Raw genomic sequence first — 13,488 nt, forward strand, 5'->3', positions numbered from 1 at the left:
GTCAATAAAATTCTTTAGTGTTTTGGTTTTGGTTTTATAAGTTTCATTATTTTAATATTTATTTATAATTTTATATGAAGTAATTGATAAAAAGCATTTTTTTATTTGAATTGTTGATAACATTTCCTTTGTTTGCTATGAAAAATTATTATAATTTAAAGAAAAAAAAAACATGCACCCATTTTGCATGTCCTCTGAAAGTATAGAAATAATAATTATTATGCTTATCATATACCTTAGTCTTGAAGGTTTTACATACATTCCGTTTTTTTATTGATTTCTCTTTATTATGTTTTTGTTTTGTTTCTTCTTTAATGATATATTCTATTTTAAACTTATTGCTATATAAAATATACAAAGAAGTTTATTTTTATTTACTACAATACTTAAAGGAGGGATTATCGAGATAATTCTCAATCAATATCATCTTCAATATATTTAAATAAATAAGTAATTTGGTTTGTGAATTATTTTCTAATAATTGTTACAACACTATATTTCTTCCACAGAAATTATTTGCAATTGAATTTAATGGATTGGCAAAGTACTTGTTAAAGTTTCATTTCAAACATGGAAAATACTCAATTTATTTAAAGTACTCTATTCATTCGATTTTTTATATTTCTTTTGCTTAATTCAAATAAGTCAAAATATCGATCACGTCCGCCGCCAAAAGTCACAAAGCAATTTCAGAAAATTACATAGAAAAAATATCACAAATATTTTTCCTACTAACATCGTAATTGATTTTGAAATATATTCAGATAAAAAATCAATTGATTCAATTACTTTTTTTTTACCAAAATAAAAATTAATAACATTATATTTTAAATTGGATGAATTGTACTAAAATGTTCTGCTTAAAGACAGACTTCGAAACCATTTTAAATATTTGTCATATATGATGACTTTAACGGCAATTTTCATGTACCTCCGTTAGGCTTTAACTGCCAGTTAACAGAAAGAAAAATGGATATATATTTTCTCCGGTTAACTTTAACTGAAAATTTTTCAGCAGTTATGTTCCCAACTGGCATATGGAATATATACACAAGATGGCAGATATGAACATAGCATGGTTTAAAAGTTCGTTAGCTAACGTAGCACTAACGGAGCTTCATGAAAATGGGGGGTAAGATACTTATAAATTGGAAGTAAATTGTGAGTTTAAAAGCGTTGATGTTCCAATAAAGTGAAGTGAAAGTCATAGCGCATCATTCGGATATTAAAACTTTTGGAATCAGATTATCCTGTATGGCAATCACGACAAAAATTTATTCAAATAATGTTCAATAAAAATTTCATTTGATCCACTTAATTAGTTTTCGACTAAACATGTTATTGAATCGAATAATTAATTATTGAATATTTTTTTTTTAACTAAATTAGGAAAATCTTTAATATTTAATATATTGAATATTGAAATGATACTCCATCATTTAAGTATTGTAATATAAAATAAAACTTACTATGCTATGAAGAAAAACATATAGTTGTGTAATGACCCATATATTTCATAGATGTATATGTATTTGTATATACTTTGTAGAAAGATGCGAAAAAAAACAAGATTGAGTCTTAAATAAAAAATATAATGGTTTTCTGTTCTTCTTGTTTTTTTTTATAACAATAATCTATCATGTTCTCTTATTATGATGTCAAAATAAAGTCCTAAGTATGTATTTTTTGTAGATTTAGTATTGCAGTGCGAAACATAATTAAAAAAAGAGATATATAAGTTGCATACAATAAGGATAAAGACGTTGTCAAGGTGCTGGGGGTGGGCAAGAAAGAAGAAAGGACAGTATCATCAAATTGTCAAATAGTAAAAAATATACAAATTCTTACAAAATAGTGTGTAGATAGAGAAAAACTAGTCATTTATTGACTTTATGCAGGAAATTACTGCTTTGTCCGTTGACTTCTAATATATGTCTTGGGGAAAGGAATTTAGGTTTGTTGTTTGTTGGTTGTTCTTGGTTTATGGATAAATTTTAAACAAATGTATGTTTTACCCATATATATATATCTTTCGGATTTTGATGTTGTATTAGATAAGTATAGTATTAAATAATTTAGACATTTTATGCTTATTTTAAACAAAAAAAAATAAAGATATCACTTAGACGATAAGTGTCACAAATTATATATTTTTGGAGGAGTCAATTTGTTGATAATTGCTATAGTTAACTTTAACTAATCTCTAATATTGTATAAGTTCAAAATAAAGTGAAAAAAACTATTTCATTTTACCATCTCCTTTTCTCATTGTATTTATTTTCTTGTTGTTGCATTCATCGATTTTAAGTAAGCATATGCAACAGACGACGGATGCTTTCTCTTATTCCTGTGTTTTTTGGTTGGCTTTAATCAATGATTATTATATATAAGTTTGCAGCATATATTTTTAGTATGTATTATCAGCACGCACAGCGTTATGAGAAGAAGGGACGTAGATCTATTCATGTTATTTTTATCAATATAATTATTTCTTTTTTTTTCATTTGCCTTACTTAATAGTATCCCGCATTGGTGTAGCTCTGCTGATATGACTGTGTGTCTGGTTAGAGGTAAAAAGAGATAAAAAGTGTTTGGCACAAAATGTGCAAGATAGTGATATGTTAATATTTATAAACTGCCAATATTGTTAAACAATTATATTAAATTAATTATAGCAAAATTTTAGATTCGTTTTACACTTAAGTATTTATATACCATAAACTCTAAATCAAAAGATAATTATTATGTTGTACTTTCCCTAACACCTCATACACATTACACTTCCAAAATCCACTTTAACTAGATTTCAATTGTAATTTGCCTTATAAAAAAGGGATTTCAAATCCACTTTTAGTAGATTTCGAGCCTAATGTGAATGAGCTATAAGATATTTTGTATGTTATAGCTATATATAGTATACATTTTGGGAACTCTTCTTTCGTCAAATTTTAATAAAAATCGACTCAATAATTGGGGTAATTGGGTACCATATTTATTATAGAGATACAAAAATCTAAAATCGAGTTTTCGATCAATCGAGTTTATGTCCCAAATAAAACATCGATTCTTGGTAATCTTAAATGTTTTGTTTTGATTGTATTGAAAATCGATTTAATTTAACGATTTTTTTGTGGACCAAATCGATTATTCTTCTTTTCGAATAATCGAGTTTTGATGGTGAGTAAAATCTATTAATCGATTCCGATGAGAATATACAGTGGGGAGCAAAACCATATGCATATGCATATTTAACCCTTTGAGTATGTTTTATTTGCTTAATAAAAAGCGCCTATGTACCCAATGGCTACAAAATTTATTTCATTTACACTTCATTTCGTGACAAACAAAACTGTGCAATCAGATAAATTATATATATTAGATATTATAGTTTTGCTTTTTATGCATAATACATTAAAATCAAATATTTTTAATATTTAGCCCATTGTTTCTATGTACGCTTTTAACTCGTCTTCATATATTTTCTACAAACTTTTCTATTATTTCTTTTGGAATGTCCGACTAATTGTGTTGAATTTGTCTCTAGAGCTCATCGCTATTTTTGGTGATCTTCGGTGTAATCTCAAGCGCCTTTTAACCAGGGCTGTGGAGTCGAGCCAATCTTGCTCGACTTCGACTCCAGCATTTTTCATCAGCCTCGACTCCGACTAATATAACTAAATCTCATTTTAATACCACTAATTTGTAGTTCTATTGTGGGGGGTACCGTAAATGCGAGCTATATAAAGGTTTATATTCCCATATGCATGAATTTGAACCTGACCCGATTTAGACAAAATTGTGTTGGAAATAGAATGTTAAATACATTTCAATCCCTGACCCGATTTATTCAAAATTGTGTTGGAAATAGAATGTTAAATACATTTCAATCAATATATACTGTGCGTTTTTCCACTGTGTTACAAATTGTAATAACGCAGTAGTTTATATACTTTAACTATGAATATGTTAGATTTATGAATACATATTTTTTCAGTTTTAAAATAAAATTTTAACACAATAGGTTATGGGCCTATAGACGCGTAAAATATATTTTTTTTCAAATCGTTTTGGTAAAAAAGAAATTGAAAAAAAAATGGCCAGCAATAATATAACGTGCCCTTTAGAGCGATTAAAGGGCAGGGAGAACTTTGATGTCTGGAAAAGACAGGCAAAATCTTTATTGGTGATAAAAGGATGCTGGAAAGCCGTTAACGAGGATATGCCTAATACGGAATTGAACGAACGTGCATTAGCGGAAATAACATTGATGGTTGACCCCAACAATTATGGACATATTGCCACAGCAACGACAGCCAAAGCTGCATGGAATGCATTGCAATGCAGAGCATATGAGGATAATGGGCTAACTAGAAAAGTTGAACTATTAAAACAGCTAGTGAACATCAAGTTTAAGGTCCAAGATTATGTAAATGAGCCTCACTAATGTTAGCTGGGTTGAGCGACGATTTCAAACCCTTGGTAATGGCCGTTGAAAATTCCAAAGAAAAGTTGACTGTGGATATTGTCAAGAATCTTTTATTGCAAGATGCGAAATTCGACCAGAACATTGACAAGGAAGCTGTTCTCCAAGCGAAGTTATCAAACAAAAACAAGAAGCAAGTCATTTGTTACAACTGCAAGAAAACTGGTCACATTGCGAAGAACTGTCCAAGTAAGAATGATTTCAAAAAAGCAACCAAGAACAAATATGGTAAGAAATCGGAAATTTTATTTGCTAAGACAGAAGCTGGAATTTGTGCCAAGGCTGCTACCGATATGAATACCAATGCGTACTCGTGGTACATAGATAGCGGCGCAAGTAACCATATGACAAATTCTGACGAGTATATGTACAACAAAAAGAATGTTGAAGGAAAAAGTCATAGTTGCAAATAAAGATGAACTTCAAGTGCAATCAGTCGGAGATATTGACTTGGAAGTAAATGTCGGAAAGGAATCCGGAATTGTGACTGTAAAAGATGTGGAATATGTTCCAAATCTATGCACAAGTTTACTTTCCGTCAGACAAATCACTAAAAATAACAAAAAAAGTCGTTTTCAAGGGCGAATCATGTCACATATTTGACGATAAAGGCAACATTTTGGCCTCTGCAAAGATTAAAAATGATTTGTATCAATTGGATTGTGAAACCGCCATTAAGAACTCAAAACTGTTTGCTGTTCTTAATGATGTCAATACTTGGCACCGCAGAATGGGACACATCTGCAACAAAAATTTAGATGAGGTGAAAAAAGCCAGTTTGGGAATCAGTTTTACCAATAAAGAATTAGATCCATGCATCGTATGTGTGAAAGGAAAACAGACTCGTAAACCAAGTAAAGAGGAAGGGACAAGTGCTAAAGAATTATTGGAAATTGTACATTCTGATGTAGTTGAACCACTCCAAGCAGAATCCTTTTCTGGAAAGCGGTTAATGGTGACATTTGTTGATGATTTTTCAAGGAAAGTTTTTGTGTACCCAATTGCAAGAAAATCTGAGGTATTTTGTAAGTTTGAAGAAATCAAAAAGGCAGTTGAAAATCAAACTGAAAGAAAAATCAAAATTCTTCGATCCGATAATGGAGGTGAGTACATGAGCACAGAGTTTTCTAAATTTTTGAAAAGACATGGTAAAATTCACCAAACGACATGTCCGTATACGCCGGAGCAAAATGGTGTTGCGGAAAGAATGAACCGTACAATAGTGGAAAGGGTGCGTTGCATGTTAATTGATAGTGGTTTGGATAACCGATTCTGGGCAGAAGCAGCTGTTACTGGTGCATTTTTGATTAATAGAGTGCCATGTAGAGGTATGGACAAATGTCCGGAAGAAATATGGTCAACACGTCGTCCAAATTTAAAATTTTTGAGAGTTTTTGGATGTCCAGCTTTAGTCCATATCCCAAAGGAAAGGCGACATAAGTTGGATTCGAAATCGGTGGAATGTATCATGGTGGGTTACAGTACACACAAAAAGGCATATAAACTATTCAATCCTCAAAACCATGAAATTATTGAAAGTCGTGATGTGGTATTTCTAGAAAATAGAAAAGTACATTTGAATTCAACTAGTCATCAAGATTTTTATTATCCACAGATCGATCATTTTGAGAGTATTGATTCAAGGGAGAGAGACTATATATTCATGGAGGAATCATCACCCACAATGAACTCTACCAGAGACAATATATTAATGGAAGAATCAACACCCTCAATAAACTCTAATGATGAATCTGAACTACCTTTGGATGACATTAATGAAACACTAACACCGAATAATAATTCTATTCAAGATTCTGATACAGATTGTGAGTATGTAGATTCCGAATGGCAATCAAATGCAGAAGAGGATGGACGTCAAAGCGATAGCTCATGGTCATCGAGCGCATATAACAGACAAATGAATTCCGACGAACCTGTTAGAAAATCTGAACGCATTGCAGCAAGAAGGCAACAATCGTCAATTTTCTGTGCCATGGATTTTGTCTCAAATGATCCTGCCACCTTTCAAGAAGCGATGTCATCAGGAAATGCCAGTGAATGGAAGATAGCAATGGAGGAAGAAATAACTTCCCTGAACGAAAATAAGACATGGATACTGACAGAACTTCCGAAAAGCGAGAAAGCCATTAAATCAAAGTGGGTGTTCAAAACGAAATACACAGATGATGGTACTCCCATGAAATTTAAGGCAAGACTGGTTGCAAAAGGTTTCACGCAGAGAGAAGGCATTGACTTCAATGAAACTTTTGCGCCCGTCGTCAGATACAACTCCATAAGATACTTAGTTTCATTGGCCGCTAAATATAATATGAGTATACATCAAATGGATGCAGTTAGCGCCTATCTCAATGGGAATTGAAAAGAAACTATATATATGCAACAACCCGAAGGCTTTAACGATGGCTCAAAGAAGGTATGCAAACCCATAAAATCAATATATGGATTGAAACAATCAGGAAGGGTATGGAACGAAACAATTAATTCCGAACTTTTGAAGATAGGACTTACTCGTAGTGAAGTCGATCAGTGTATTTATTTCAAAATAACTGACGAATTCAAATTATACGTCGCATTGTATGTAGACGATGTCCTGAATTTTTCTGACAAAATTAATATTATAAAAATTACAAAGAAGAAGCTATCGAAAGTGTTCAAAATGAAAGATATGGGCGAAGCATCAAATATTCTTGGAATGCGAATAACTTGTGGGAAAAACAGCATTAACATTGACCAATCGAAATATATTGGAGACGTTTTGAAGCGTTTTGGAATGATTGATTGCAACCCAAGTTTAAGTCCAATTGACATTAATCAAAAGCTTTCAAATTCAATGTGCCCCAAGAGTGATAAGGAAAAAGAAGAAATGTCGAAAGTTTCATTCATGCAAGCGGTGGGATGTCTTTTGTTTGCATCAATCGTATCACGTCTAGATATTACATATGCCGTAAATATGCTAAACCGATTTAGTTCCAACCCGGGAAAGGCACATTGGGAGGTAGCGAAGAGAGTAATGCGATATTTAAAAGGAACGATCAATGCAGAACTCGTTTATAAAACTGACTTGGAACAATCAAATATGTCAGGATACTGCGATGCAGACTGGGCAGGGAGTGTCGATGATCGGTTATCAACAACAGGCTATGTGTTCATTAACCAATCTGCAGCAGTATCTTGGACTACGAAGAAACAGAAGACCGTAGCTTTATCATCAACCGAGGCAGAATTCATGTCCTTAACTGCTGCAATTCAAGAATCTGTTTATCTTAAAAGGCTTGATGTGGAACTCAATAGAAATGTAAACAAAACTATGAAGATTTTCTGCGACAACAAGGGAGCTATGCAAGTTGCTTTGAATAATAATTATTCAAATAGGACGAAACATGTGGATATAAAGGCGAAATTTATTATACAGAAAGTTGATGCGAAAGAAATCGAGCTTGAATATATTCCTACAAATGAAATGCTGGCAGACGTATTCACAAAAGCAGTATCGCCAAAGAAATTAAATTATTTTAAAACTAAGTTTGGTCTTCTATGAATTCACATTTTTTTATTTGTTTTTTGTTATTAACAATATTATTGATATTTTACATTCAGGGAGAGTGTTGGAAATAGAATGTAAAATACATTTCAATCAATATATACTGTGCGTTTTTCCACTGTGTTACAAATTGTAATAACGCAGTAGTTTATATACTTAACTATGAATATGTTAGATTTATGAATACATATTTTTTCAGTTTTTTATTTAACACAATAAATTGTATACACTTTTACAAAATCTATGTACTTAAAATTTAAATCTAACGTTATGGAACGAAACACAATTTTAGTAAAAAACAAATAAGGAAAGTCTGAAATTGGACGGGCCGACTATGTTATAATATACTCTGCACAACTTTGTATTTAGATCTACATTTCGATAAAATCTCAAATACTTCAAATTTTGAGAAAATTTTGACCAAAATATCTTTAGAAATAAAATTTTGGCAAATTTTTTTAAAGAAATAAAATTTTGAGAAAATTTTCTATAGAAAAAAAATTTTGACAAAATTTTCTATAGAAAAAAAAATTTTGATAAAATTTTCTATAGAAATAAAATTTTGACAAAATTTTCCATAGAAATAAAATCTTGAAAAAACTTTCTATAGAAATAAAATTTCGAAAAAACTTTCTATAGAAATAAAATTTTGACAAAATTTTGAATAGAAATAAAATTTTGACAAAATTTTCTTTAGAAATAAAATTTTGACAAAATTGTCTATAGAAAAAAATGACAAAATTTTCTATAGAAATAAAATTTTGATCTACATTTCGATAAAATCTCAAATACTTCAAATTTTGAGAAAGTTTGCTATAGAAATAAAATTTTGAGAAAATTTTCTGTAGAATAAAATTTTGACCAAAATATCTATAGAAATAAAATTTTGAAAAATTTATTTATAGAAATAAAATTGACAAAATTTTTTATAGAAATAAAATTTTGAAACAAATTGCTATAGAAATAAATTTAAAAAAATTTCTTTCAATATTCGAGATATGTATATAGTATACAAACGACCACAAACTTAGACAAATTTGATTGCAAAATATCAAGGTAGTCCCCTCTACTCATTGTTTCTTCAATTTTATCCATCGGCCAAGTTTGTCCCCATACCCTGACCATGAAGTTTCCCCCTCCATTTTTACAGGTTTGCTTGACGTGGTGCTTTTGGAAACTTTGTCATTACCAGGCCGTTACCAGTAATATTCCGAGGTCGTTCCCAGTAATGTTCTTTTGCATCTAGTCTTGTTTCATCTGGCCATGTATTTCCATTCATCGAAGGTCCAATCTTTGTGAGCCTAACTGGACATTTTCTATTTAGAAACATTGCAAAATGTGAAAACATGCACTTGGTTTTGCTCCCCACTGTATGTATATGATATATTACTCTCCTATCATCCCATCCCCTAAATAAGACCGGTAAGAACAAAACTACTGTACACATAACAGGTTGGCTGATAAGTCCCCGGTCTGAACCGTCTCCGAAGCGTGGAAAGACTCAAAAGTCCGCTGGCAAAGTAATGGCCTCTGTTTTTTGGAAAGCGCATGGAATAATTTTTATCGATTATCTTGAGAAGGGAAAAACCATGAACAGTGACTATTATATGGCGTATTGGAGCGTTTGAAGGTCGAAATCGCGGCAATACGGCCCCATATGAAGAAGAAAAAAAGTACCGTGCCACAAGTCATTGAGAACGATGGCAAAAATTCATGAATTGGGCTTCGAATTGCTTCCCCACCCAACGTATTCTCCAGATCTGGTCCCCAGCGACTTTTTCCTGTTCTCAGACCTCAAAAGGATGCTCGCAGGGAAGAAATTTGGCTGCAATGAAGAGGTGATCGCCGAAACTGAGGCCTATTTTGAGGCAAAACCTAAGGAGTACTACCAAAATGGTATCAAAAAATTGGAAGGTCGTTATAATCGTTGTATCGCTCTTGAAGGGAACTATGTTGAATAATAAAAACGAATTTTGACAAAAAATGTGTTTTTCTTTGTTAGACCGGGGACTTATCAGCCAACCTGTTATATGGTTAAAAAAATCGACTTTATATTTAAAAAGATGGAATGGTATTTTACATCATCGGATGGACCAAGATTATATTTTTGTTCTTTAATGTGAATAAAATGGTAGAGGAACCTAACGAAGAAATCTTAATGAAAATTACTATGTTACTAAGCAAAGGAACGTTGTGAACTCCTCATCAACTAGTACCTTATAAAGTACAGTTGTTTATACCAGCAAAAATATCGCCACCACAAGGGAGGCACCTTCAGAACGATTCATACCCATTCGGTTCGAAAAGATGAATCACCAACCAATTGTCTGATTGGCTACACCAGTGATAAGAGAATTATTGAGTACGAAGATGCTATTTTGAAGACTACATATTCCTACTAGGATAATGTGGTAATTGCGGGAAGACCACAACTTCTCTCACTTTTGGGCCCGGCAAATAAAACTCCCCACTTAGATATGGGGAGTCACCGTGGTGCAATGGTTAGCATGCCCACTTCCCCTAACATAGTTTTTCAAACGGTTTCAAGTTTTTCAACGGTGGATTATCAACTCTCAGTAATGCTGGTGCCATTTCAGAGTTTTTCAAAACTTCTCTAAATGGTTTCACCGCAATTGGAAACGGCGTTCGGACACGTCTATAAAAAAAGGAATTCCCTTATCATTGAGCTAAACATAGAATCGGGCAACACTCGGTGATAAGAGAGAACTTCACCACTGTGGTATCACAATGGATTGAATAGTCTACGCTTGAAATATCGGGCAGCCACTAACCTAACCTACACACAAAAAAATTTCACGAAAATTTTTCCAATTAAAATTTTGAGTTTTAAAAAATATTCAATTAAAAATTTAATTGATTCAACAAATTTTTTAATTGAAACAAAAATCAATCACAAAAATAATAGTATCAATTAATTTTTTAATTGGATCAATTAACTTTTTAATTGACCTTCAATTAATTTTTTAATTGATACTATCATTTCTGTGATTGAAGACATTTCAATTAAAAATTAATTGGATCAATTAATTTCGTGATTGAATCAGATTTTTTTCTTTTTTTGTGTAGATATGGCGAAAGCGGTGTCTATCACCATTTCTTTTTTTACAGATTTCGAATTTCAGTTCCATTTCAAATATGAGTGCACCAATTAAACCATCCGCGAACTTGATCTGAGAACTATATGGCTCCATTATTGAAGTCTATAGCGTGTTTACAAGACACAGGACACCGCCAGATCATCTTAGAATTTCACAGTGATCAGAAATATAAGTTCCTTAATTGGTCATAAACAGGTAACAAATGGAAAGACAAATGAAAACTCGCCATATAAAAGAAACTAAGAAGTCTAACAGGACAAAAAATTAAAACATGTTTTATATATATAGAATATCCATCCCATCAATAACTATGAATTATGTTATTCTATACGAATAAACGTTTAACATACAAAATACCAAATAGTCTGTTGGAAAGTACTGTTTGTTGTTTCCAAAATAAAATTACAAAACAATTAATATGACTTACCATAGCCAGCATATGCGCGCTCATCATAAGTTTGAGCATGTTGAGAGTAGTCAGCCTGAGAAGTATTATAGTCAACAGCTGGAGCACCATACTGTTGTGTATAATCTTGTCCATACGTTTGATAGCGGGTATCTTGTTGGGTGTATGTAGAGCTGCAAATTTCAAAATAAGGTTAATAAATGTCTTACGAAAATGTCTCTAATATCGAGCAATATTTTGATTACCTATATCCTTGGTATTGACTTTGATCATATTCGCTGCCGGTATAAGCAGCATTGGCTTGATGTGTTGTCGAATGAGTTGGAGCTGTATGTGCATAAGTAGCTGTTTGACCATAACCATTATAGGCTGTTTGTGTCTGTGGAGCAGCATAAGTCTGTGCATATGGATCCATGGTTTGAGCGGGAACATGTGGAGGATAACCATGGTGACTGATCAAATAAAAACAAAAATGAAAAAGCCATTTAAACTGCAAATGTCATAAAATAAGATTTTTAACTACCTTTGAGGTGGTGGTGGTGCAGGTTGATGTGTTACACCATAAGTTGCTGCCTGTTGTGTCATGTGTGGTGGTTGGTGATATTTTGGTGCTGGTGCTCTTTGCGAGTATGGACCAGATTCATAGCGCCCTCTCTTTGGTCCTGGAGGTCCACCGGGTGCTCCTCTTTTAAGGGACACTGGTGCAACTTGCGAGTTGGGCACATGGGATGATGGATGCTGATGTTGATGCATGGGAGGACGCGTCATTCCTGTACCTTGGTATGAACCGCGTCCCCTTGGTGGTCCACCCCGGCGCACCATTCCATGTTCTTGCATTGGTGCTCCGCCATGCATTGACATCATGCCTCCAGTGCTACCATTATGTGGATTATATGCACCACGACCACCCCCTCTTGGTCCACCGCGTCCACGACCCCTATAAGTTGGGGCAGTTCCTATCAATGGAGGTTTGCTTACTAAAGGTGCTGCAGATGTTGTAACTACAGTACCGTTAGGATCGGAACTTTCCTGAGCAACAGCAGTAACATCAGTTGTAGCAGCAGCAGTATTGTCCTCTTTGATAGCCACAACTTGATTGTTAGCTGAAGCTTGCACAGGGGAGATTGTTTTATTGTTGTCCACTCCAGTATGTTGCTTAGGTTCTGCAGCGTCCAAATGCAGCTCTAATAAAATCAGTAGTTTTCAGTTATATTTATGCGTTATACTTACGTTGATTGTACAATGGCATTCTTCCTGTTCCTCTCATGGGTGGTCCACCTCGGGGAGCACCTTGATAACCACCCCTTCCCATATATCCACCAGGACCACCGCCCACGCCAGGTCCTCCCCGCATAGGGGGTCTTGGAGCATACCCACCGCGACCTTGATATCCCATTGGAGCACCTCCCATTCCACCCCCACGTGGCCCATAACCCCCACGGCTGGGATAACCACCAGGTGCACCCATGCCGGAGAATTGACCCCTTCCCATGCCTCTGCCACGTCCGCGCTCATAAGACCCCCGCATACCTCCTCCTCGACCACGTGTGGGAGCTACACCACCAGTTATAGGCACAGTATCTACAGTCGTAGCGGCTTCCATGTTTAGCACTTTAAGTTCCTTCCTTCAACTCTTAAGTTACAACTGTGGCTAAGATTCGGCAATAAATTTCAACAAACTTTGAATGATCTACGTGTACTTCTTTTAAAATTACACTTTTTTACGCACTTTTTAATTGATTAGCATTATTCTCCTCCTTTATAACACAAAATTTCTTTCTCTATACGGCTTTTGGAAAAAATGTCCGACAGTTGGAGCGCGTTTAAATTTGGACTAGACTTCAGTGTGGCCATATAGCATTTTGCATTAATATGGCCATTTAGCAGTTATTTTTTGTATTTAATGTACCCTTCATAT

At 33.6% G+C, this 13,488-nt stretch overlaps 1 protein-coding gene across 2 annotated transcripts; it reads right to left on the reverse strand.

The window, feature by feature from the left end:
- Positions 1-232: 232 nt before the first annotated feature.
- Positions 233-13,415, reverse strand: LOC142220704 (uncharacterized). Of its 2 annotated transcripts, XM_075289977.1 has the most exons (6): positions 13,300-13,415; positions 12,801-13,221; positions 12,094-12,754; positions 11,816-12,022; positions 11,592-11,743; positions 233-2,560 (listed from the first exon to the last, which is right to left on the reverse strand). In XM_075289977.1, the coding sequence occupies exons 2-6, from the start codon at positions 13,171-13,173 to the stop codon at positions 2,514-2,516; spliced, it is 1,440 nt and encodes a 479-aa protein (XP_075146092.1). In that variant the 5' UTR covers positions 13,174-13,221; positions 13,300-13,415; the 3' UTR covers positions 233-2,513. The 2 variants fall into 2 exon arrangements, with proteins under 2 accessions (XP_075146092.1, XP_075146093.1); XM_075289978.1 differs by having other exon boundaries at positions 12,094-12,733; positions 12,801-13,394.
- Between the last annotated feature and the right edge of the window lie 73 nt (positions 13,416-13,488).

Source organism: Haematobia irritans, chromosome 1, assembly GCF_050003625.1.
Source record: "Haematobia irritans isolate KBUSLIRL chromosome 1, ASM5000362v1, whole genome shotgun sequence".
NCBI lineage: Eukaryota > Metazoa > Arthropoda > Insecta > Diptera > Muscidae > Haematobia > Haematobia irritans.